This window comes from Centropristis striata, chromosome 14 (genome assembly GCF_030273125.1).
Source record: "Centropristis striata isolate RG_2023a ecotype Rhode Island chromosome 14, C.striata_1.0, whole genome shotgun sequence".
Lineage (NCBI taxonomy): Eukaryota > Metazoa > Chordata > Actinopteri > Perciformes > Serranidae > Centropristis > Centropristis striata.
In genome coordinates this window covers 5,535,022-5,559,118 of record NC_081530.1, presented here as the reverse complement: position 1 = coordinate 5,559,118, position 24,097 = coordinate 5,535,022, and the positions used below count along the sequence as shown (strand labels likewise).

Here is a 24,097-nt window from a genome sequence, read left to right as displayed (position 1 = left end):
GAACGAGCATAAATGGAGTGAACAAGAGGGCTTAGCAGGAATAGGGAAACACACAGCTCATGGGGGGCATGTACAGAAGCAGCTCAGTTGGGATAAACTATGTACAATACAAACCATTCATACAAATTAGGCTCTAAGATATAGAATTCAATACATTACATTTGATATATTAAGTGACAATGAGCAAGCCCAATCCCCTACGAACGACCCACTGATCAATCAATCAGGTAATCAGACATTCAATTAGCTGAGAATGAACCAATCACCCAACAACATCTAGCTGTACTAGCAGGAATACTCTGACAACAGCTGAAGATTGACAGTGTCGCGGTATCTGAATGATTTACCACATTTTCTGAAACTGGCCTGAAGGAGAAATCTGCTCAGATCCAGCATCACACTCACAATTAAATCTTCACTGTCCTCTTCAGCTGCCTTGCACGTTTTGTAAAAACGTTCAATTCTTTTTTTTTTTTTTTTTTTCAAATGAGGAGTTAATTTTGTTTTCCAGTTATGCAGGATAAACTGCAGAGCGTAAATAGCACAGCAGGGGCAATCAGTCCATATGTTGTTGTCCAGAGAGTTAATGCATTGTATATGAAATATGCTAAACGAGGAAAACAAGGTTATTAATATCTATTCCGAAAATAGTGTGAAAAGAAAATAAAGCAAACAACAAAGGACACAGTTTAATAGTGATAACATAAGGAACAATACGCTCTGTTATCTACACATGGGGCAAACAGGGACAAAACATAATTTAAGAACAAAATGCTATCTGTTAATTATAGTAATCACCTAGTTTTTCAGGTAATTTTAAGCATATTACAGTCCTATATAACACCTCTAATTGTTTAACAGTATATGCAAAATTCAGAACATTAAAACGTAAAAGTAGTTGGAATGACTGACTCTCTGGTATGAACAGGTTTAGGGACAGTACAGCTACCGTACACATTTCTCTGGGATGGGTAGAAACCCCAGTCTGTGCTCCACTCATCCACTTATTTCTATTTGAGTGTATAGGAACATCAGCCAGAAGGGAAGTAGGGGGTGTCACTGTGGTAGTTATAGTCCGGACACACCTTCTGCACCAGTTTGTAGTCAGTGCTGTAGAAGGAAATGAAGATACAGATGACTTTGAAAGGTTTGGAGCAGAGCCAGGAGACGTGGCTCTGGGTCTGCTCCTGGTAGCAGGTCTTGGATGGGTCGAAATTGCAGAGTGTGTTCTTGGCACCCTTCTCCACCTTCTCATACTCTATGCGGCAGTTGAAGGACTTTGAGTCCTTGGCGTCGATGACGGACTGCTGCGCCGCTACGTCGAACTCCACTATCTTGGTTGGAGGGACCAAGCTGACAGACACGTTGCCCTGGCCTGTGGAGTTGTGGCGGAAGTAGACACTGAAGGTGCCGTTGCCATGATCCACAATCTTACCGGTAATCAGCAGGTTGAGTTTGACCGTCTTGATGTTAGAATGGAAGTCCCCCCAGCCAAACATCTTCTTGAACTTCCCAGTCTTAACTATTGGCCGCCGTTTAGCCCGCGGCCTCGAGTCCTGCAGGTCTGTGGTGTTCCTCAGCCAGTCCCACAGGTCCTGCTCAGAGTAGGGCTCTGGAGTGTCATAGCGAAGGTCCAATGCTGTGCTGTTCTCTTTGCCATGTAGAGTCTGTGACAGCAGCCTACTGATGGACAAATCCTTACTGCTTTCTGTCCATATATGTTTTAGTGTGGATTTGGGGCTTCCTGCCTTGACAATTTCCGATTTTGAGGCATGGGCACTTGTAACCTGTGGAAGAAGGGAAAAAAAACAATTGGTTGACTACATAATTAATTCCAATAATTCCAATAGTTTGCTAGTGTAAACTGTTGTAAACATAGAATGGAACACATATTGGTAATCAAACAGTTCAAAATTTGATTCTTTATAATTAGTACCAAATTAAATTGTTCTTTAAGGAAATAATTAGGTGACAGCAACTTAGTAATGTAATAATATGCCAACAAAAGGGATTTAAGTGGGTGCTTTATTTTGTACGGACGCAATTTCCTGACTGTGCAACTGTGAATAGCATTAAACAACAGTGTATTATGTCATGTGCATTCATGTGCATCATGGTCTGGGTGTTAGTTCAGTACGGCATACAAACAACAAAGACATTGGCTCATTAAACATTTCTCCATAGTGCCATTGGTGGTCAAACCTTTAACTGCCAGCTCTACCGACCATCAACAGAGCTCAATATGTTACATGAATCAATAACAACTCGAAATCCCCAAAATTCCACGCAACACATTATATACAATATATGTTGCCTATTGAAAGCCTGCTGTACATGTTAACTCCATTTACTGGATAGTGTTTTTTTTGTATTGCCTGGAGGTTTTTTTGTGTGTATGTGTAAACGTGTGTTTATGTGTGTGTATATCTTCACAAAATGTACAGTATCTAGGGTTATGTATGTATGTATGTATGTATGTATGTATGTATGATTGTTAATGTTAATGTGTATGTTTGAAAAAAAGCTTGGTAACGCTTTATATTAAGGTCCTTGTAATAACCATTAATTAACAAGTAATAAGGCCCTTGTAAGTCCTTACAAGATGCTTATTAACATTACTGTGTGTTTATAAGCCTATATAAGTGTTAATAATGGCATTATAATACAGCTAATAGCAGGCTATAAGAGATGTATAATAAGAACATTAATAAAAGCCTCATGAGTATCTTATAATACTTCATAATAGCATTACAAACACCCATAACCCACCCATTACGTCTTTGCCACGCCTTTATTAATCTTTTGTTTGCTTATTGATATCAAAATATACTTTATTGCTCATCTATTATAAGTTAACTATGCACTTGTTAACAGTTAACTATGCTTTTTGCAGCTAAAGGGATCTAAAGCGAGAACAATGCCTTATTACTTGTTAATTAATGGTTATTACAAGGACCTTAATATAAAGCGTTACCAAAAGCTTTTCATTCATTCATTCATTCATTCATTCACTCACATGTTTCTAGAAATGAACAGTCCCAGTGCCACTAGTTTTACCTACCAGTAGGTCTTGTACATATTTTTTTATTTTATTTAATAGACGTGTATTTATTGAGTTTTGTCTTTTACATAATGTTGAATAATTCTGTGGAATTTCAAGGATGTTGGTTGCGGGTCCTGTCAGCTAAAAGGCTGTAGAAAGGTTTAAGCTGGCTCTGCCAATACAATAACGTACTTCTGCATTGGGTGAAATATGATGAGATATGGGATATTACTTATATATCATCGATATCATTCAGGAAATATTGACTTTCACATTCAACTATGCCTTTTTCCACAAAATTGACCAATCAAATGTATTCTGTTTGGGGGTTAGAGAGATCGGTCTTTGCTGCAAGGTCCAATTTCAAATCATGATAACAGACAGCTCCAAATGGGAATTATCGTGAAGCAAGCTGAGCGAGAGAAAGAATACAGCAATCAAAGTAAAACATATTGCTCCCATCTCCTCCCACTGCCAAATAGAGGGAGTATCTGCTTGCTCACACAGATAAATGCAGTGGCCGTTCAGAGGGTAAAGAGCAGACTATTAACTAAAGAGTGCTCCTTGAATTGATGATTGATGAACCCAAGGGTTTTCACTAGCACAGATGAGTGGGATTAGGCTCATACAGGCCCCTGGTGGAGGTATGTGTCGTTGCCTGCCTGATTTCTTCTGTGAGACATGACAGCGGATCTGTCTTGCTGAGGTTTTTGCATTTTCTAGTTTGCCGCCAGGATCGATACTTGGAAAATAAGGTTTCGCTACAAATCAGTTTCAATTGAATTGCCTAACAGCACATCTCTTAACAGCATGGGGTATACAGAAAGATTAACAGTAACCATTAAAAGGACAATATACCTGTACTCTAAAGTGTGTCACAGACTTGGCAACAGAATATAAATCATGATATGATTTTGAGGAGACTCCAAGTTACAGATCAAAGCGGAAAAATAATACATTTGTAACAGTAATTGTGTTGAACTACTTCTACTCGTGGCCAAAATTTTAACTGTAATAACTGGATCGGATAGAATGGATGAAATTTTTTTTCTTTTTGAGAACTTTGTTCTCTTTTTCTCTCTTGGTTTAAACTTTTCCTTCATTGAATGAAGGTGGCCTCAAAGGTTTTCTGTTATTTTCCAGTCTGATTACACTAAATATAACACTTGACATTTGACTGAAATTCACAGTTCAAACTGGATGATGAATCATGTAGATGGTCCTATGACTTGTGTTTGAAGAATACTTGTGGAGTGGTTATTCTCAATGAATTGATTGTCTTTATTTCAAACATGCAAGCAAAAAAAACAAGTTTAAATATTAATAGATGAATAAATAAAAAACAAAACAAAAAAGCAAAAAAATTAAAAAAAACACACACTTTCTGCAAGCTTGAAAGGGGGTAGGAGGAAGTAAAAAAACTGATCTAGTCCTACCCCTTAACAGGTCAATTTGACTTGGATAGTTAGTATGAGCAATTGTGTGTGTATATATATATACACTATAAACAACAACTAATATAAAAATAATTCATGCATGGATTGCATGACATTTGGTGCACATATTCATGTTCCCCTCACAACAAATCCTACTGACTTTGACTTTTCCACTTATGCCACCATGGGGTTGACATACATTGACAATCATTGGGTGGAAAGCATTGAAATTATGTAGAGATTTATTATTCCCCAGCTTTCTGTTTCACACATACTTTGGTTTATAAATAAACTAATTACATCAGCTATAGCTGCTGTTCATGCACCCGTTTCAAATGTTATCAGATGATGGAATGGAATTTTCAACCTGAGAAGACTGTAATCATCCCATTCAATGGGCACTTGCTGAAAACAAAACCAGTCAGTTTGGATAAAAGGCTTCCATTTACTGATGACTGCACACAAAAAACACTTCTAAGGTTAGGGCTTAAACTTCCTGGATAGGTGTTATAAAAGATAGTTATAAGGTAAAATAAATGCATGTAAATGTTGAAAATTAAGACGTTATGAGGATGACACGAGCACTGGAAAAAAGTTCTGTATGTAATGTAAAAATGTGACACACAGACGTTAACTGATGGTATTTCTGATAACATCATTGACTTTTGCTTTAACATGGGACAGAAACCCTTGTTTCACCCATCCCCCTCCACTCATGCCCACCTGAAGAGTGACATTTTGTGCTCTAAACTCCGTTTCCTGTTATTTGAATTTGGCGTTAATCAGCTATTCATTGTATTTTAAGCACGCTAATGCACCAAAGAAAAATGGCAAACATGGTGCATATTTCATATGTTAAACATCAACATGTCAGAATTATCATTGTGAGCATGTAAGCTAGCTGGTGGTAGCATTGGGCTCAAAGCACCATTGTGTTTAAATTAAGGCTGTGAAAATTAACGCGAAAACGCAAATATCTTTTAATGCTGTAGTAACATTGTGGATGGCAGCAGAAAGAATGTCTTTTGAATGGCAGAGTCAGCTTCAACAAACCAAAGTTACTGTAGATGTGAATGGGTTACCACGGAGACGTCCAGTCTCAGATACCACAGAGAGACTCCTCCCCCTCACCCTTCACATTTCACTCCTCACGGTACATGCACACTTTAATTATTTGTTTTAGTTTATTGATTCCACTTAGCAGAAGGGGGTGTGTGATACTTTATTATCTCCATGTGAGGTTAGACAGTTACACTGTGTGAGATTATTCACTTTAAGTGTGAAGGATCCAGAGAACGATCTTATTTAACTGACCAGTGAACCTGTTGTACAATGTGTCTGTTGTTGTGGTGATGAGCTCAATCATTTAGTGTTGAGCTGTTTAAAACATTGTCATTCTTTTGGATTGTTCCAATCATAATGAACGCAATTTTGCATAAAGCAGCATATGTGTCCATTTAATTCCCATGTTGATAAGTATTAAAAATTGGAAAAATATCCTCTTAAGGTCCATTTAGAATGGATAAAAAATGTGTGATTAATTTGCAATTATTGGCCGTACACTCTAAGTCTCAATGTAACCTATTATGCAACCATAGAACCTAGAAGAAACTATTAAGTGGCATCATCAGAAAAAATGGTAACTTTGTCAGTGAAAATAACTACAATTGTTTCAGTTTTTAATTTAGCCGATGAAGCACCATTTTGCCTTTGTGATATTATGCCAGAAGTTTGAGTTAATCTCTTAAAAATAGAAAGGTATGGTGAACATACATTGTCATAGTAACAGTAAGGTCTTCACTTATGACATGAGTTTTAAATTATTCTCAGTTGGCTGAATTTATAAGAAATAGTACAGGACTAATGTCAACCAAGGCAGTCAACCAATATTCCCTCTAGATGTTTGCTAAAGGGATATTATTGCAATAAGCAGCATCATTTGGGTGAGAGGATTAAACGATTCAATCCATTGTGTTGTTGTGGCTATAAATACTTGTTTGAATGGGATTGGATGGGATGGTCTGGAAACACATTTTAGTGTATGCTCTTTGCTTACATGCTTCCCCTATGTGCACTATAATCACCTCATTAGTTTAAGATTCCATTCACCATTAGAAACTGTATGTGATAAATTAGCTAATATGTAATAAATTGTAAAAATTGAAAAATTGTAAAAAAAAAAAAAAAAAAAAAAGCAACACAAAATGCCAACAACACAATGTCAAGTTATGCTAATGTGGTAATGTAAACTTAGTCTAGTTATAACCGTATGTGACTAAACTGGTACTAATTTTCATCAATAGACTAAATGTGGAAAATGACAAAATTAGCACTTATCATTAGCTAACAAGCTTTGGATTTCATAGTTGCAAATCAAGGAATAAAGGTGTTAATTTGGAAAAAAAAGTATTCAATGGAAATGTATTACATTCAGACCTAATTGAGCACTAAGTAGACTGTTAAATATAAACCAGTCACTCCCTGGAGAATGTGTTCTATATTAGACATGAGGAAAATCAAAAGAGAAGTAACAGAAGCTGACTGAAGTTAAAAGCCCACTCAGTGGAGCTGAAGAGGGTCTCAAAGGATCTATCTTTAGTCTGAAGGGTTAAACTCATAGAGCACTTGGCTGCGTGAGGCAGATACGCTCAGCAATCATTTCCTATTCAAACAGGTGAGGTGGCCTTCTCATATTGAAGAATATCCCAGGATGGTGGAGGGTGAGGATTACGTTGGGATGGATTTATGATAATGTGCCTGCTTATGAAGAGGATCTGGTAAAGTCCCTTTTCTTACAGAGCATTCAATAGAATTGATTAAAAATGAACATAAAAACAGAATACATAGCAATTGAGATGCAGTTGCTCTGAGGAGAATCATATTTTTTGTTGTTGTTTAAATCTAAATCCTCACAGAAATGCAGTCCTTGCATATGTCTTCAGCTGTAGAAAACAACATAAAAATGATGATACAAGCCAGCAGTACATCAGCATCTTTTTTTTAAATGTAGCAATGCCTGCAAGCTAGTTCAGGCAGTCAACTGGAGCTGTTCTGCCATATACCCATGACATGTCTAACTCCTCATACATTCTCTACCAAAACACAACCTCCAATTTGGCGGTCTATTTAAGCTGAGAGAAAATCCTGCAGCTCTCCCTCTGTCTGTCAATGCTGCTGCTGCCCTGCATCTGTATTGCCACCTGCTCTCTCAACTCTGTATCAAGTTCTTAGTATGCTTTTATTCTCATGTGATTGCTACCTTACCCTGTGGCTCTGTTGGTCGCTATGTCTTTTGCTATCTCTGATTCATAGAGTGAGTCTCAGACCTCCGGGGAAGAATTTATTCCAGAAATTCAAGTTCAGACTGCTGAGGTTCACTTGGTATAAAGCAGAAGCACCTCTGCCATGCCGCAGCTTCCGCACTTACACTAGTGGCTTGCTGGTTGGCCCTTGCACCGTATCCTGGAAACGCTCTATGCGTGAAACATCTCAACTCCATGCAATTTCCTCCAAATGCAAGAAACATCTGTTAGTGCCCAAGAGTTCAACAGTAAATGGACTGCACTTATATAGCGCTTTTACCCAAAGTGCTTTATACTACAGGATCGGACCACCAACACTCCGACCAGTAGACGACCACTCTACCAACTGAACCACAGCTGCAACAGTCCTCCTCCCAAAGGAAAAGCAGCACAAAGAAGCGCTCTGCTTCCCAACTAACTTCTCTAAAACCAGCAGTCAATGTCCCTCCTAAAAGACTGAAGCGATCAGAACCCAGAACATCAGCCTCAGCCAAAAAAGTCCAGTGTTAATTTCTGTAAGCCATCTTTAGAATAGACAGTTGGTGAGGGGACACCCACCAATGCTCTGTTTGTCCCAGGAAGCTGCGTTCTGCAAAATCAGGGAAATAAACATGAACCATCCCTCGACTCCAGTGAATGTCCCAGCTCTATCCAAGGATCTTTCAAATCACCCAAACAGATGCTTTGTCAACTACCTTATCACTGGTTTAATCCAAGGTTTCCTAGCAGGGATATGCTGGCTACCAAAAGTGACACTGTCTAAAAAAATCTGCAGTCAGGAACCAGAAGTTGTAGATGTGCTCCTATCAAAAGAGGTTAAAAAAATAGGTTGATTTTCTAAATCCCCCATTTCCATTTTCAGAGTAAGCCCCATAGGTGTAGCTACCAAGAAGTATTCAGACAATAAATGTCTCATCATTGATCTATCGGCTCCTCACAATTCTTCCATTCCAAGTATTAATAGCTTAGTTCCCCAAGAACCTTTTCCCTTGCTCTATGCTTCTGTCGATAATGCTGTCCAAATAATTAAGTCTGCATATGTCGGTGCATGACAAGGGACAGCAGACATTACCGATGCTTTCAAAGTCATGCCACTCCACTCCTCTCAATGGCATGTTTTCAGTGTGAAATGATGTTCCAAATTATACTTCTCTGTTAAACTGCCATTTGGTTGCCACAGTAGCCCCTGCATTTTTGACACATTGTCAGAAGCAGAAGAAACAGTGAAAAGCCTATTCTATGAGTTATGTGTCCCACCTTCAGAAGAGAAAACAGTAGGTCCCTCCACACTCTCTAAAAGAGATCTCTTATTGCATCATCTCTTCCGGCCGTTCATTTGTTTCAAGCTTGCTAGCATTGGCTAATTCTGTTCAAAATCTTAAAGGCACTGGAATCTTAGATGAATGTTGTTGCTCAGATCTGCCGTTCTGGTCCTTTCTATGCGACAAATAGAAAAGTATTTTGTTTATTTATAATGTCGAGTCCTCAGATTCTCTCCTGTTCCTTACTGATGCAGCCCCTTCCATTGGTTTGGGGGATTCTTTATTTAATAGGTTGCTTTAAAATACCCATTATAACCAGTCTTGTGATGTTTAATGTGGACATGCCTTTTAAATCACTTAATTTTGTGAGCTACCTTCATCCCTGGTCAAGAGAATTGTGTAGCTGATGCTCTCCCAAGTTTGAAATTTCAGAAGTTCAAAACTGTGTGTCCCCAGCCCATGCCCTGCAGCATGCCATGATTGGTCACAAAGCGACTAGAGTCCTCCTTAGTCCTTTATCTATAGACATCTCTATAGTTTGTGCATTCATTGTATTTTCATTTGAATAACACAATCTTCAAGTGCAAAGTATCAAAGTCATGCTAGCAGAGATTCAATTCCATATTAGATGCCAAGAGCAAACATCCCAGAGCCTTCTTGAGAATCCTTCTGTCCTTAAAAAGGTGCATCCTTCAGACAATGACAAAAGACTCCCTCTAACTATTTCACTGCATAAATTGCTGACAAGGTTAAGGCAGAGTTGGTCTTCATATTATATTGATACTATGCTGGAAGCAGTTCTTCTAATGGCTTTCTATGGGTTTCACAAGTGTGGTTAATATACTACTAGATCTCTTTTTTTAACCCTCAGCATGATCTCACCTTCTCTGATTTAACTGCAGAAGAACACATGTATACAATACTCCTGAAACACTCAAAGACTGGTAGATCTCACCAAGTCCACCTTCTGTCCTTTCTCTTCCATGATGAAATACCTGAGTCATCACTCCTCCATGCATCTGTCAGCACTCCTGTTCATCATTGATGGGTGCAAACCTCTGACAAGATCCTGGTTCTCTTCAAAGTTGCAAGATCTATGCCTGACCTGTGGCCTACCTCCAGAATGCTAAACCCCTCACTCTTTAAGAATTGGTGCAGCTACAACTGCAGCCCTTCATCTGCCTACCTCAACAAAATCTATGAGTCGATGGTTATTCTCCGCTTATCAACGATATCAGGCTCCACAGGAGTGAGATCTTGTCCGCACAATAGCTTATGAGTTCCTGTGCCTCATAATGCATTCAAAGAATGAAGATATGTAGCTAACCCCCTACGTAATTCTATCATAGGATATCAGGTGGATTGCTGGATGTAACATTTATTCATACTAGCGAATCTGTTGTTAATGTGCTCCAGGAGACTGATTTCCACCAGATAGTATATTCCTCATGTAGCCGAGGAGCTCCTGGAGAATGGCCACATGGTAGCTGGTGCCAGGCCTTCACATAGCAGTTTCACTAGATAGTTTCCTCTGCTTGTAGCCAAGGAGCTCCCGGGGAAAGGCCTCAACAAGTTCTCTAACATTAACGGCACAGGATGTTGTGTGTCAGTGCCACAAATTACAGCACGTAGGTATGTACAACGGCGCATTCTAAAAATAGCACACATGTACGGCCCGCGGTTGTAAAAAAGGCTGCAGTTTCTATGGATTTCTGTTGTAAAACCACTGACCTAGGTTTATGGCAAAAAGTGTTATGTAAAAAAAAAGTTCAAAAGCTTAAGTTACTTTCAAAAACGTGATTCACGTAACTTACGATAAAAATGGTTTACTTTTGTTTTCACACGGGACGCAAACCCCGCCCTACTGGGTGAAAGTCCGCTGTTTGTTCGACCCACCAACCAATGCGGAAGTCTACCATTTTAAATTCGGTTTGCCGATTCAATTGCAACTACGTCAGCAAGATGGCAGCAGACTCATTGCAGCAGTCTTTGAAATACGTCAATATCGCTAGTTTTTCGCTGCCTGTACACAGAACTATATTGGCGTTTTGACGGGAGAACAGGCTGGTCTCACGCCGGCTGGTGCCAGGCCCACACAGGATAGTTTACTAGGTAGAATATCTCCTTTGTAGCCAAGGAGCTCCTGGGGAATGGCCTATGCTCTGAATGAACGCAGTTTTGGGGGGAATTTACATCTCCATCACTCCTCAACACCTCATGCCAACTACTGCTGAGGTGTGATGAGGTTTGAGCTTCAACGCCAAATCTAACATGTTCTGCTGTTGTAATAAACATTAAAATGTGAGTTGTCTGTTCAATCTTCTCGTAAGTAGTTAAGTAAGTGTTGATCAGTCGATCAGATCATGTGATTTTACCTCTTTAAGATAATGGCCTATGTCAAGTGTGTGACTCAGATTTATTATGTCTTAGTCAAAACAGAATGAGACTTAGACAATTTTGAACATGCTTTTGTGACTTAAGCAAGATATGGTAACACTTTATTTTGAAGGTGTCTACATAAGAGTGACATGATCGTGTCATAAACATGACATGGGATGTGTCATGAACATTAATGACACTTTGAAGTAACATTAATGCTCATGATACTTGTCATGTCATGTTTCTGACAGGCTTGTGTGACTCTTATGTAGACACCTTCAAAATAAAATGTTACCATATCCTGCTTAAGTCACAAAGGCATGTTCAAAAAATGGCCTAAGTCATTTATTTCTCTTAAGTTACATAATTTACACACAGTGTTATTACTATGCCAATAGCCATCATTTGTTACATCCTTTTAGAGTGAAATGATCAATAAATGTCATATGTTATATATATATATATACATACGTTTTTTGTGTTTCCTGCAAAACTTGAAAAAATTAGTTAGGCGATTATCTTAACAGGGTGACGATATATATAAGAGTTTAAAAAAGCAATTGCAGTAATGCCATGCAACTGGCACTGCTTGTCTGTCCAGTGGGTAGGCTCGATGCTATGCATACAGACATGTTTATCTTTGCAGTTCTCAGGCTCAGGCATCATCCAGCATGTTATTTGGGCCGAGCGCCAGAGGGTTTTCTGGATCTTGGAGCTGCCAGCTGTAGTGCACTCACCTGAGGGAACGGTGCATCTGGTAAACATGGCCGGCACCGTAGCCAGCACAGGCCTCGCAGATACCTGACTACTGGCCAGACAGCCAGTTGGTTGCCCCCAGGCAAGGAAGACTGTTGGGCAAGGCACGCAGCACAGTATCTGTCTGTACTATGAAGTCTGGACATGAATTCTTTACTGAAGTCTATGCACATGGAGCGAAGCACTTTGTAAATCTCTTGACTACTCTCAAAAGTTTCATATGATTCAAGACTGAAGTGAAAGAAGTAAGCTGACAGTGATTTTACATGTCAGTTTGCTTGTGGTTTAGAGGATCTTTGTCAAGTCACAGACAGGCTGCAAACAGGTTTGGGAGTTTTTAAGACACAGGTGTCTAGGAAGGTTTAATGAAAAGATGAGTCTGAGTACAAGTTAAGCTTAAAAAAAACTGGATCCTACATTTCTATGGACTAAAAGTCATATATAATAAAGATAATAAAGGCCGAATGTACTTGTGAAGTGGCAGCATAAATGACTATTTAAGGATTATGAACATGTCTTAAAAAACTGGTTGGTTAATTCACTTGTAATTGAATTAAGTTGTATTTTAAGAATTTTGTGAACATTAGTACAAAAGTTTGGAGTGGTTTGGGAGGTAGAGCAGTCATCTAGTAATCAGAATGTTTCTGCTCTGATCCCAGAGAGAGTGATGATATTTAGAAAGAAAAAAACATTTGCAATTTTCTGCTGTTGTCTCTTGCTCTTTGTGAAACCCTGAACTGGTAGATGCGCTGCTATCCAGAAGCAAAGACAGTAGGTAGGGTCAGTCTAGGCTTCAAAGTGCTTTTGACAATCACAAGTGGGCACCAGAAAAGTGGGCAACCGCCCTGGGAATAAGACCCTCAGAGGTCTCAAAGACAACAGTTTGTGACAACAGTTTAACTTGAAAACGCAACAAAAATAATAAGCTCTTTCTAAACTCCTATAAACTGAGGTCCAAATCAGAGCTTATACTACAGCATGCAAGCTGACTGACAAAGACACTAATTGGCTGGTAACACATCCAGACTGAATGACTTTTGTCAGGAGATGACATGATGATGTGTCCGGGCGAATCACAAGATGTGATGTATAACCCCGATTCTAAAAAAAATTGTGAGACCGTGAATAAACATTAATAAACTATCTGTTTCCCGTTTATAAATGATGGTTATTGTAAAGTGTTACCCTAAATATATTTAATGTGCATGCTGGAGACTTTTTCTCAGTGAAGATCAGCCACTAGGTGTTTAGAAAGGCAATAAGTAAATAGCCTGAACAGGCTTCAGACTTTTAATCAGTTCCTCCTCAATATGTTTATAAATGTTGAGAATTATTTCCCCTTAAATCTGGGTTCACAGAATGACAATCATAAAGTCAGCTGTGAAGACATACTAATTAATTAATACAATACAAAAGGTTGTGTAAAAGGTAAATCAAAACGGGACTCATCCAATTTAAAATTAGTGTATCATTTTAGAAAAACAAAAGTCTGCCAGTTTGATCATAATTACACTCATCTGTTCTGTTACATTACGTTTTTCACAGCATGCCAACTTTTTGGGAATCTAGGTTGTACAACGATAAGTGTGTGTATTTATTTATTTTTTTTAAACTTTTTTATAACATAAGAATCAAATAAGCCTTGTCAGATCAGAAAGTTGTACAATGGTCTCATACACACAGCTATTCGAATTATTAAATCACTGTTCAAACTATGACCAGTGCTATTAATTGAATTATTCACAAATGTGTGTTTTTTATTGTTTTATACACAGTACATAAATATATATTTGTGTGGAAATGAGGGACCTTTAACCCTCTTGTCTGTGGGACAGCTGCTGGTTTATAGCAACAACACCCAGCCCTATGTGTTTTACTTTCTCAAAATAGTTTAAACGAAAAAAGAAAAAAAAATTGAATATTAGGTCCCTGTTTCAACACAATTCAACTCTCTTAGCTATCTGCTTCAGCTGCAACAAAAAAAAGTCCTCTCTATTTTGAATTCTTCATCACTCTCCTCCTGTCCACCGTCTCAACTATTCTTCACATACCACTTGACCTTTTAAACTCAGCTTTATACAAGTTATACAAGATATGAAACTGATTCAGGTATATATCTTAGCTGTTTCCAGTCACAGGTCATTCACCACAGGATGTGTCACTGTGTGTGTGTGTGTGTGTGTGTGTATTACCGCCGATGTAAGCTGTCTGATAACCATCGAACATGCTCTCTAAGTGTCTAGCCGTGACCGCTGATAAAGCCGGCTCTAATACAAACCCAAATACAAGGTGCAGAGAGAAACAGTGATTCAAAATAAGAACTAGCGGCTGGATAGCATGACTGTAAATAAATAACATTAAATCCCCGCTAACAGGGTATCATTTATTTCAAATACTTAAGTCGTGTGTAACTAAATATGTTAACACTTTACAATAACAAAGTGCTACAGATATTTAATCTTTAAATGCTTTCAACCAATTTCTTAAAGGTTTATGAATAATTTCAAAATCATTAACATACTTAATTTGGTGTTTAAAAAACATTATAATGAGTGCAACTAAAACGATTAATAAACTATTAATTATAATTTATTGGTTTGTTAAGGGTAAAGTAACTATTAACTTACATTAATATACCATCTATTTGCCATTTATAAATGATTTAGTTAGTTAAACATTTATAAAAATATGTATTTACCATTCTAAATGGCCTATATATGGTTTATAAATGATGATTAAACATTAATAAACTATCTGTTTACCGTTTATAAATGATGGTTATTGTAAAGTGTTACCCTAAATATATTTAATGTGCATACTGGAGAGTTTTTCTCAGTGAAGATCGGCCACTAGGTGTTCAGGAAGGCAATAAGTAAATAGCCTGAACTGGCTTCAGACTTTTAATCAGTTCTTCCTCAATATGTTTATAAATGTTGAGAATTATTTTTCCTTAAATCTGGGTTCACAGAATGACAATCATAAAGTCAGCTGTGAAGACATACTACTATTGTAAGATTAATACAATACAATTAAGAAGTTTAATATTATACTTTGGATTATGCTGCTTACTTGCTTTAATGTTGTTAAAATCTATCAGTGTCTTTGCACTCATTGTATCCAAGCAGCAGCCCTCCTTTTCTGCTGTTATATTTTCCACCCCGTTATATAACAAGAATATAAGCAATCAATAATTCCTGAATGGGAAGTTAATCACATACATTATCGAATATAATGGAACAAATTAAAGAGCCTTCTAGTCCAATTATATTTGAGGGAAAGCAGGAATCTCTACAGCCGATATCTCCAATACTCAGCAATTTAAAACAAAGTGATCTAGATTAATAAATAGATCTATAGGTAAGAGAAAAAAACGTTTTTTGACTGTGGATGACATGTCCCTGAAGAGTAAGCCACTGATTTACCATTGTACGGCATATCATAAGCACCTACAGTACATTATTATATTATTCTGGAGACACAAAGCTTTATACAACTTGTTCACATGTCGAGTAGTGCTCCTCAACACCTGAATACATGTGTTAAATAGAGTTCCCCTTTAATCTTTTCAGTTTGATCTTCAAAATCTCAGTCAGATTGAACTCTGTATGAAGTGAACTATGTGAGATCTACCTCAAATCTTCAGTGTATATCTCTTAATTGCCCAGAAGATACCTGCAATACTGCAGTGCCAACCTTTTATCTGAGGTACGCAGACATGATGTACATTTTAACGTCTGACAGTGAGGAGTTTCATCAAGAATAATACTGTACATCTGTATTACTTTGGACATCGAAGAAAACATTTGTGAGCCAAGAAACATGCATAATCCTTGTGGCTAACAAAAGCAAAATTTGTACATTTAAAATGATTAATATAATGTCTTGTAAGTGCAAAATACATTTGGGGAAAGGCCCCTTAATCATTTCCCAATAGACCAACATTATAAAACAGTCATAAGTACAACAAGAAAGTCACAATTTTCCAACTGCAACAAAAGGTTTAATTTCAGTTTGTTTTTATTTTTTATGAATAATTTCATCATGAAGGTTTAATGTTCAAAACTTCCCCCCGATATCATCTCAATGTAAATTGTATAAGACAAAGTAGGAGGCTTATTGTAACAATAAGAGGGCCACCCAAAGCCAGACATAATCCCTCACTGCCTTCCCATTTGCCAAATCAAAGTATTCTCAGTTCGTTTAATATCTTATGGTAATGATTCGTATCATATCTTTTGAAATATGACTGATCTGTTTTATGTTGTGAAATGGTCACATCATCACTGTTCTAAACACGTGATAGTCACTGTTTTAACCCATAAGAACCCAGACCTATTTATTCTTAAAGGAAAATGATGGGGGATAACCACAGACCGAGTGGACCACATAGAACACATTTCTAATGTTTTAAAAAAAATACTACCCCTAAATGTCAAAGATCTGTGATATGACATATATGTTACATTGGGCGTTTATGGAAGTTATGTTTATGATATTTCTTATTTTAAAATAAATAAACTAGACACCTTTTCTGCTTACAGAAACACAAATTTGCCTTTTTCTTTGCATCTCCACAACATTTATCAAAATTGTGACAGGATAGGATTATTTTTTGTTTATATTTGGTCAAATGTACTTAGATTAGAATTAGGATTGTTAAATTGGTTGAAACTAAGCCTAGTAACAAAAAATAAGCTTTTTGAAATTAGCTCTTTTTTTTTTTACATTTCTGTTTCCAGTCACACACATATTTTGGAGAAGTCCCTTCTTGTCACAGTCAAACAGTCTTGCTGAGGGACTTCATGAGTTAAGGTGAAGCATAAAGCTGAATATGGGAGATCCTAGAACATTTAAAGTGTTTGTTACGCACGTGTCACCATGGGTTCTTATGGGTTAAACATACGGTTAACATTGTGAAATGGAAGTATTGAGTTAGGTTGAGGCACCAAAACTACTTGGTTATAACCTGACACTAGCAGACAGAACCTTCTGAGCAGCAGCCATTGGATAAACATTTGGGAAAGCCGCTTAAAAAAACTATAACTGGTGTAAGAGTTATAGTTAGAGTAAATTACTTTTCCTACAGTAGGTTCAACTGTGATCTGTGAATGCGAACAGCCTGATCAAAATCAAGATGCTAAGTAGTACACTGTTTTCTGTGACATAGCACCATATTGCATAATGACAACTTGAATACACCGTTAAATTCAGCTTGATCTATCTTCAGGATCTTGTTATGCCTCATTTGGATCCAAGAAAAATCATCCAGACACATTTACCCCGTGGTGCCCTAAACTGCTCTTTTTAGAAGAAATCCTGGAAGTTCTTTCATTTGTTCTTGTAATTAACTTGTCACTTTTTGCTGAACACACTGGTATTATTAATGTGGTTGTGTTATTGCCAACAGCTGAAAACTGGGACAATAAATCAAATCACAACACTTGCATTGCAATTCATGTTGTATTGTGAGCTTTATGGTAATTTGCACCTCTTTGACTGGAGAGGGAAATGGCCTGAGAGAGCAGATTGCATTCATTTATACTGTACACACTGTAGTGGTTAGCAACAACAGAACACAAGCAGTAATCATCTAATGTTAATTCTACTGTAGTTTAATGACAAGCAGAAATCAGAGTCAATCAGAATCACATACCAGGCTGTGGTTTGTGGAGTATAAGCAGGGCTGGCACCATCTCATTTGCTTTTTTTGCCGAATAAGACAGAAGACAAAAGATCTGAGATGAGATGAGCTCCAGATTGTCTGTCTCTTTTGAAAATTTCCAATCATCATACTCATGCCGAGGGAGCTGCAAAGCAGGGCCGGAATAAAATGCTCGGCAATGAATGTAGGCCCGAACACAATGTGATGAGTGAAAGAAGCCTTATGAAAGCTCCAGAGAATGGAAAGAGTAAGGGAGAAAGAGAAAGAGAGGGACATTTGAGGATGTTAGCTTTACAATAGAGGAAGAGCTGGACTGAGGAGGATTGACCCTGAACATACGAACAATTAACCTTCTGTTCACTAGAGTGTAAGAGAAAACTCAACTCTCACAGGGTGTACACTGATAAGTGGGCATATTATAAAGGCCTGTCAGGATGTTCATTATACAGGGTGAGCCATGAACATGTATTCTAAGGTATCACAATTTACTACTTTGGGAATTACACAATAACCATTGACTATTTTTTGTCTTTAAACATTTTAGCTGGTGGCAATAAAATGTTCAAGTCAACAACACCCACTTAATATCCACACATTTTCAATTCAATTCAATATAATTGATACAGCCCAGAATCACAAGTCACAGATTTGCCTCAAAGGGCTTTACAGGATGTACAGGATCGAACACCCTCTGTCCTTATGCTGCGTTCGATTGCACTCGGAACTCGGAAAGATCCGACCTCTGAGTCGGAAAAGTGCAATAGAACGGCCCTTGAACTCGGGATTCCGACTCGGAAATTCGGGTAGGATCCAAGCAGCCCGAGTAGGTCGGAAATATAAAAAGACGTCACAGCAAAATGGGGCCACACGTCGTGAGAGGTAAACAGTCACTTTATCTTCAACATTTAGTCTGTTATGTGTCGTTTCATTTAGCATTTGTGTTACTAAAAGTGTAGGATTACTCTGTAGTGGTGTTTGCACTCCCACTCTGTTAATTAAAGAGTTTGTGTGAGCATAGTAGAGACGAAAAAGCACAGTAAAAGTATAAAAAATATTAAGTGTTTCCCATATTTAAACTACATTAGTCTATAAGGTGTAATACTCCACTTCTTATTATATCCAGGAAATTGATAAGAGACAAAAATATAATTAAATCTTAAGTATTTTTTCAGACCACAATTCCACCTTATATTTGGACCCAGAGAGGACACAACCATTTAACTGCATGTTGTACCGGGTAGCTGATTTACTTCCCCAGAATCATTTTTAAATGCTCCAAAGACATCCAAACAAACATCACGTTTTCCGAGGTTGAGCAATGAAACGCATTTACCTCGGAAGTCGGAATTTCCAACTCGGATCTTTCTGACTTCCGAGTGCAATCGAACGCAGCATTAGACTCTCACAGTGGACAAGGAAAAACTCCTCAACAAAAACTCTTTTAACAGGGGAAAAAAAGACAAAACCTCAGGGAGAGACAGAGGAGGGATCCCCCTCCCATGACAGACAGACGTGCAATAGATGTTGTTGAACAGAACAGATCAACATAGTAGAATAGAGTAGATAGAGGTTGAGAGGGGGGAGAGACAGAGGCACTGACCATACAATACAGTCTGTGACTAATAAAGGTAGACGTGGTGCTGGTAGATAAAGTCAAATGACAGTGGCATTGATAGTAATAATAGAAGTAGTAGGACTGACTTGTGCTTTTTATTATTTTATCTCTTTTCTTTCATCCTGCTGTATCTTATTTTATCCTATTTATATTTTTATTTCTATTTCCCTGTTTTAATTGACTGTTTTTACTGTTTTCAATTGTGTCTTGCTGTTTTTAATGTGTATGTAAAGCACTTTGAATTACCTTGTGTTGAATTGTGCTATACAAATAAACTTGCCTTGCCTTGCCTTGCCTTGCCTAATGGTAATAGTCATAGTAACAGTAAAAATAAAATGACAGCAGAAGTGTCTGAAGCTGGACCGTAGCAGAAGCAGTCCAGACCCAACAAAGATCCAGCAGAATCACCACGGCCATCATGGTGACAGTCCTAGCTCAACCTTGAGCTGCTGCCCAAGTCCTGGTCTACGATAGCTGAAGCTGGAGTCTGGAGTCCGCTCTACCATTGGCCAGTCGCGACACAGTTGGTGTATACATTTTATTTTAAGAGTAAATTAAGGACTTTTAAAATATTTAATAGGTATTTCATCCAACCTGGTCTCACAGGAATCCGTGAAATAGCCACGGATTTGCTTAACTCAAAATCCGTGGAATAGCCACGGAATAACTCAAATTTCCGTGAAACTGACACGGATTTCGCTACAATGCAAGTTAATGACAGTCATATCCGGTGGCTATTCCAACATACAAAGTGATTATGTACATTCACTGAGTGAATATTTAGAAAATAAAACATATATTTCTCGCTAGAATTGAGATCAAAGTCAAAATATTGATTTTTTCACTAAAAATGAGAGAACTGTCCGCCATGTTTTTTGTTCTGACCGCCGGGACCTTGAAAGTCACGTGACTTGGAACAAACCAATAGGAAAAAATATCCATGGAATAGCCACGGGATATGACTGTCATTAACTTGCATTGTAGCGAAATCCGTGTCAGTTTCACGGAAATTTGAGTGATTCCATGGCTATTCCACGGATTTTGAGTTAAGCGAATCCGTGGCTATTTCACAAATTCCTGTGAGACCAGCTTCATTTCATCATACTCTATAATCTCACAGTCAGTGATTGTCTATTTATTCAGTTTGGTCTTACATGAGTATGAGGAAATTTGGCTTGGTATGATCCACAAACTATAGCTTGTACACAACGCATACTAACGTATACCGTAGCATATTAACGCATACTGTTTCCCCGTGTGGTAAAATTGATGCTAGATACTGACAATGCTAGATCACCAAAATTCAATGAGTTAATCCATGTGATTTAATGTGATTTAATCTTTGCAGCTCCTGGTGCATTTTAAAAGAAACAGCTTTACTGAAACAGAGAGCAGTTGTTAATTTGAGTATAATTTCAGTTTATTTTTAGTGTAACTTTTGCTGCTGTTATCACAAAAAAAGAGAGATCGACCTTGGGTGCATTAGGAAAATCAGACACTAAGTGGCTATATCGTTAGACTTTATTTTTTGTCTGACCCATTTTCAAATGTATATATAAACACCTCCCCCAGGAGGAGCTGGATGTTGTGGCTGGGGATAGGGATGTCTGGAATGCCCTGCTTAGCCTGTTGCCCCTGCGACCCGGCCCCGGATAAGCGGAGGAAAATTAATGGATAAACACCACACAAGCAACAGTTCAACACATTTAAGTCACATCTGGAATTCATGATAACATCAATATTTAATGTTACATATATACAGGTTATTTTTTAACAGTCCAATTCTGTCTTCTCACGTTGTTCTTGAACCAGGCTGTAAACATATTCCTGCAGTCAAGTTGGGCCTTTTTATATCGATGCCAATCAGATTGACTCTCTTCTGCATTCAGCCTCAGACGGCCAGTCAGTCATGCAGTTTTTGGCCCTTCTGAATGGGCTACACTGTACAGGACCTGAGGTTGCTGCTTGGTTCAAAACATAGACTGTATGTAAATAATAGATGTAGTCACTTTGACACCACCCATTGGATTTTGGACTGCCCGTTTGATATATCGGGTTCGGCGTTAGGGCTCTCACAATCTTTGTTTTTTGAAACCAGGACAAGCCATCCATATCTGGACTGGGAAGGCGCGAGGACAGACTATTTAGATGTACACAGTGCTGTGGATACGTATTGTTTCGATTTTACGCCGTGTTAGCTAACTGTCAATCAAAGGTAGCCACGCCCCCATATCATTAGCTTCTTTAGCTTCTATAGCTTCTATTTTCTTCTAAATGGGACCATTATTATTATAATTTATCTATTTTTAATTTATTTTTTAATTTATTTTTTAATTTATTTTATTATTTTAGTAATCCCGCACTGGGGAAATTTAACCTCTGAATTTAACCCATCCTTTTTTACACACAAGTGAACACACCATGCAAGGAGCAGTGGGCAGCACATTTCTGCGCACAATTACACAATTAACATCATATTGTCTTGAAGAGGACTTGAAACTGAGACCATAATCTTGCCACAAGATTTTTTTCTGAGGTAATAATTCAAGAGTGAAGTTGTCTCATTTTGTATTGAGATAGATAGGACTGGAGTTCTTTTGCAATCGCCGTTAGTAACCCCTGTTGGATTTTTTTTTTTTTATTCAGGCTTAAAGCAGTTCTGGGTTTGCTCAGACCGGGAGGTTGCTACCTGGTTGAAAATGATAAACGTTTGTGTTTGTAAACATAAATGGTGTTTTTCTGTATTTGATACATTCTGTTTTTATTTGTTCTTCACAGCTCCAGAGTATGATTGTGTTGTGTTTGCATTTGGGAGATGTAGGTTTATAGCACTGAGCGGGAATACACCAAAATTACGCCAAATAGCATTGTGCATAAAACAAACATATTTTAAGGTGGGCTTCCAAAATAAATTCTTCATGCGGGAAATACTTTGTTGTTAACACAGATAACAAGCTGTCCTCTTATGTGTTTGCTGCTCAGCTACATTGAGCAGCACATTCAGACATGACCAAAGCCTTCAGAGGCTGTTTCTAGTCCCTGCGTCCACATCTCATAGTGTTCCTGAGAGAAAATCAACCATGAAACATGCCCGCTAACAGCTATCAACACCTACACCACAAAATATGAGATGAACCATTGGTGCTTGGTGCCTGACTGCTTAAGTGTCACTGGAATATCACGGTTTGCACATGTACCAGAGCTGCCTAATGGTGATGTAAGCACACTGTTAGACACAGCAGCAGCAGTTATTTTTGCTGTGTGTGCATGCAATATGCAGACTGTGTGTGTGTGTTTATCAGTCTTGCTCTTTTCTTCTGATTTGTTAAGGAGTTGCAGTAATTCAAATCATGACTATTGATTGATAATTGGCAATATGCACTCACCGGCCACTTTATTATGTACAGTACAGGCCAAAAGTTTGGACACACCTTCTCATTCAATGCGTTTCCTTTATTTTCATGACTATTTACATTGTAGATTCATCAAAACTATGAATGAACACATGTGGAATTATGTACTTAACAAAAAAGTGTGAAATAACTGAAAACATGTCTTATATTCTAGTAAGCAAAGGGTGGCTACTTTGAGGAATCTAAAATACAAGACATGTTTTCAGTTATTTCACACTTTTTTTGTTAAGTACATAATTCCATATGTGTTCATTCATAGTTTTGATGCCTTCAGTGAGAATCTACAATGTAAATAGTCGTGAAAATAAAGAAAACGCATTGAATGAGAAGGTGTGTCCAAACTTTTGGCCTGTACTGTACATCTTTTTAACTGCTCATTAATGCAAATATCTAATCAGCCAGTCACATGGCAGCCACTTATACATTTAGGCATATAGACATGGTGGAGATGACCTGCTGAAGTTCAAACCAGCATCAGAATGCGGAAGAAAGGTGATTTAAGTTACTTTAAATGTGACATGGTTGGTGCCAGGCGGGCTGGTTTGAGTATTTTAGAAACTGCTGATCTGCTGGGATTTTCATGCACAACCATCTCTAGAGTTTACAGAGAATGGTCCAAAAGAGAGAAAATATCCAGTGTTGGTTTGAGATGATAGAAAGGCAACACTAACTAATATAACCACTGGTTACGACCAAGGTATGCAGAAGAGCATCTCTGGATCCACAACATGTCCAACCTTGGAGCAGATGGCTACAGCAGAAGACCATGCCACCGCTTTATTAGGTACACCTCGCTACCTAATAAAGTGCCCGGTGAGTGTAATGAGAACTGATTAATGACACTAAAACATCTAAAGCAATGCATTCAGTGAAGATGACATAGTGTTTCATAGTGATTAAATTTTACCCTAATATTGCTGGACAAAAAAAAAAACATGCAACTAACTGACGATTAAATAACTTATAACTAAATAATATAAAACTAAAAAAAAATTTGTTTTGCAAATGTGCCCATAAGGTTATGAGAGGTGCTGTGTGCAAAACATGATGCCAAAAGAAAAGTTATAATCATAGTTATAATATAAAGGTATAAATAAGGATTCATCCGGTTGGAAGCATGGCTGTCCATTAAATTAAAAACATTGTGTTCAAGTGGGAATTGGGGCCTGATAATGATGTAAGAGAAAATGTCAGGAGGTGAAAATACACATACACATACATATGCATAT

General features: G+C 37.9%; 1 protein-coding gene across 1 annotated transcript in view; it reads right to left on the bottom strand.

Annotated features, from left to right (window-relative positions):
* Positions 1–711: 711 nt before the first annotated feature.
* nxph1 (neurexophilin 1) overlaps positions 712–24,097 on the bottom strand; it is a 70,567-nt gene continuing 47,181 nt past the window's right edge. Inside the window, exon 2 of the mRNA XM_059350486.1 lies at positions 712–1,787. Within this exon, the coding sequence (XP_059206469.1) occupies positions 1,032–1,787 (756 nt within the window). The 3' untranslated portion in view covers positions 712–1,031. The remainder of the gene's footprint in view (positions 1,788–24,097) is intronic.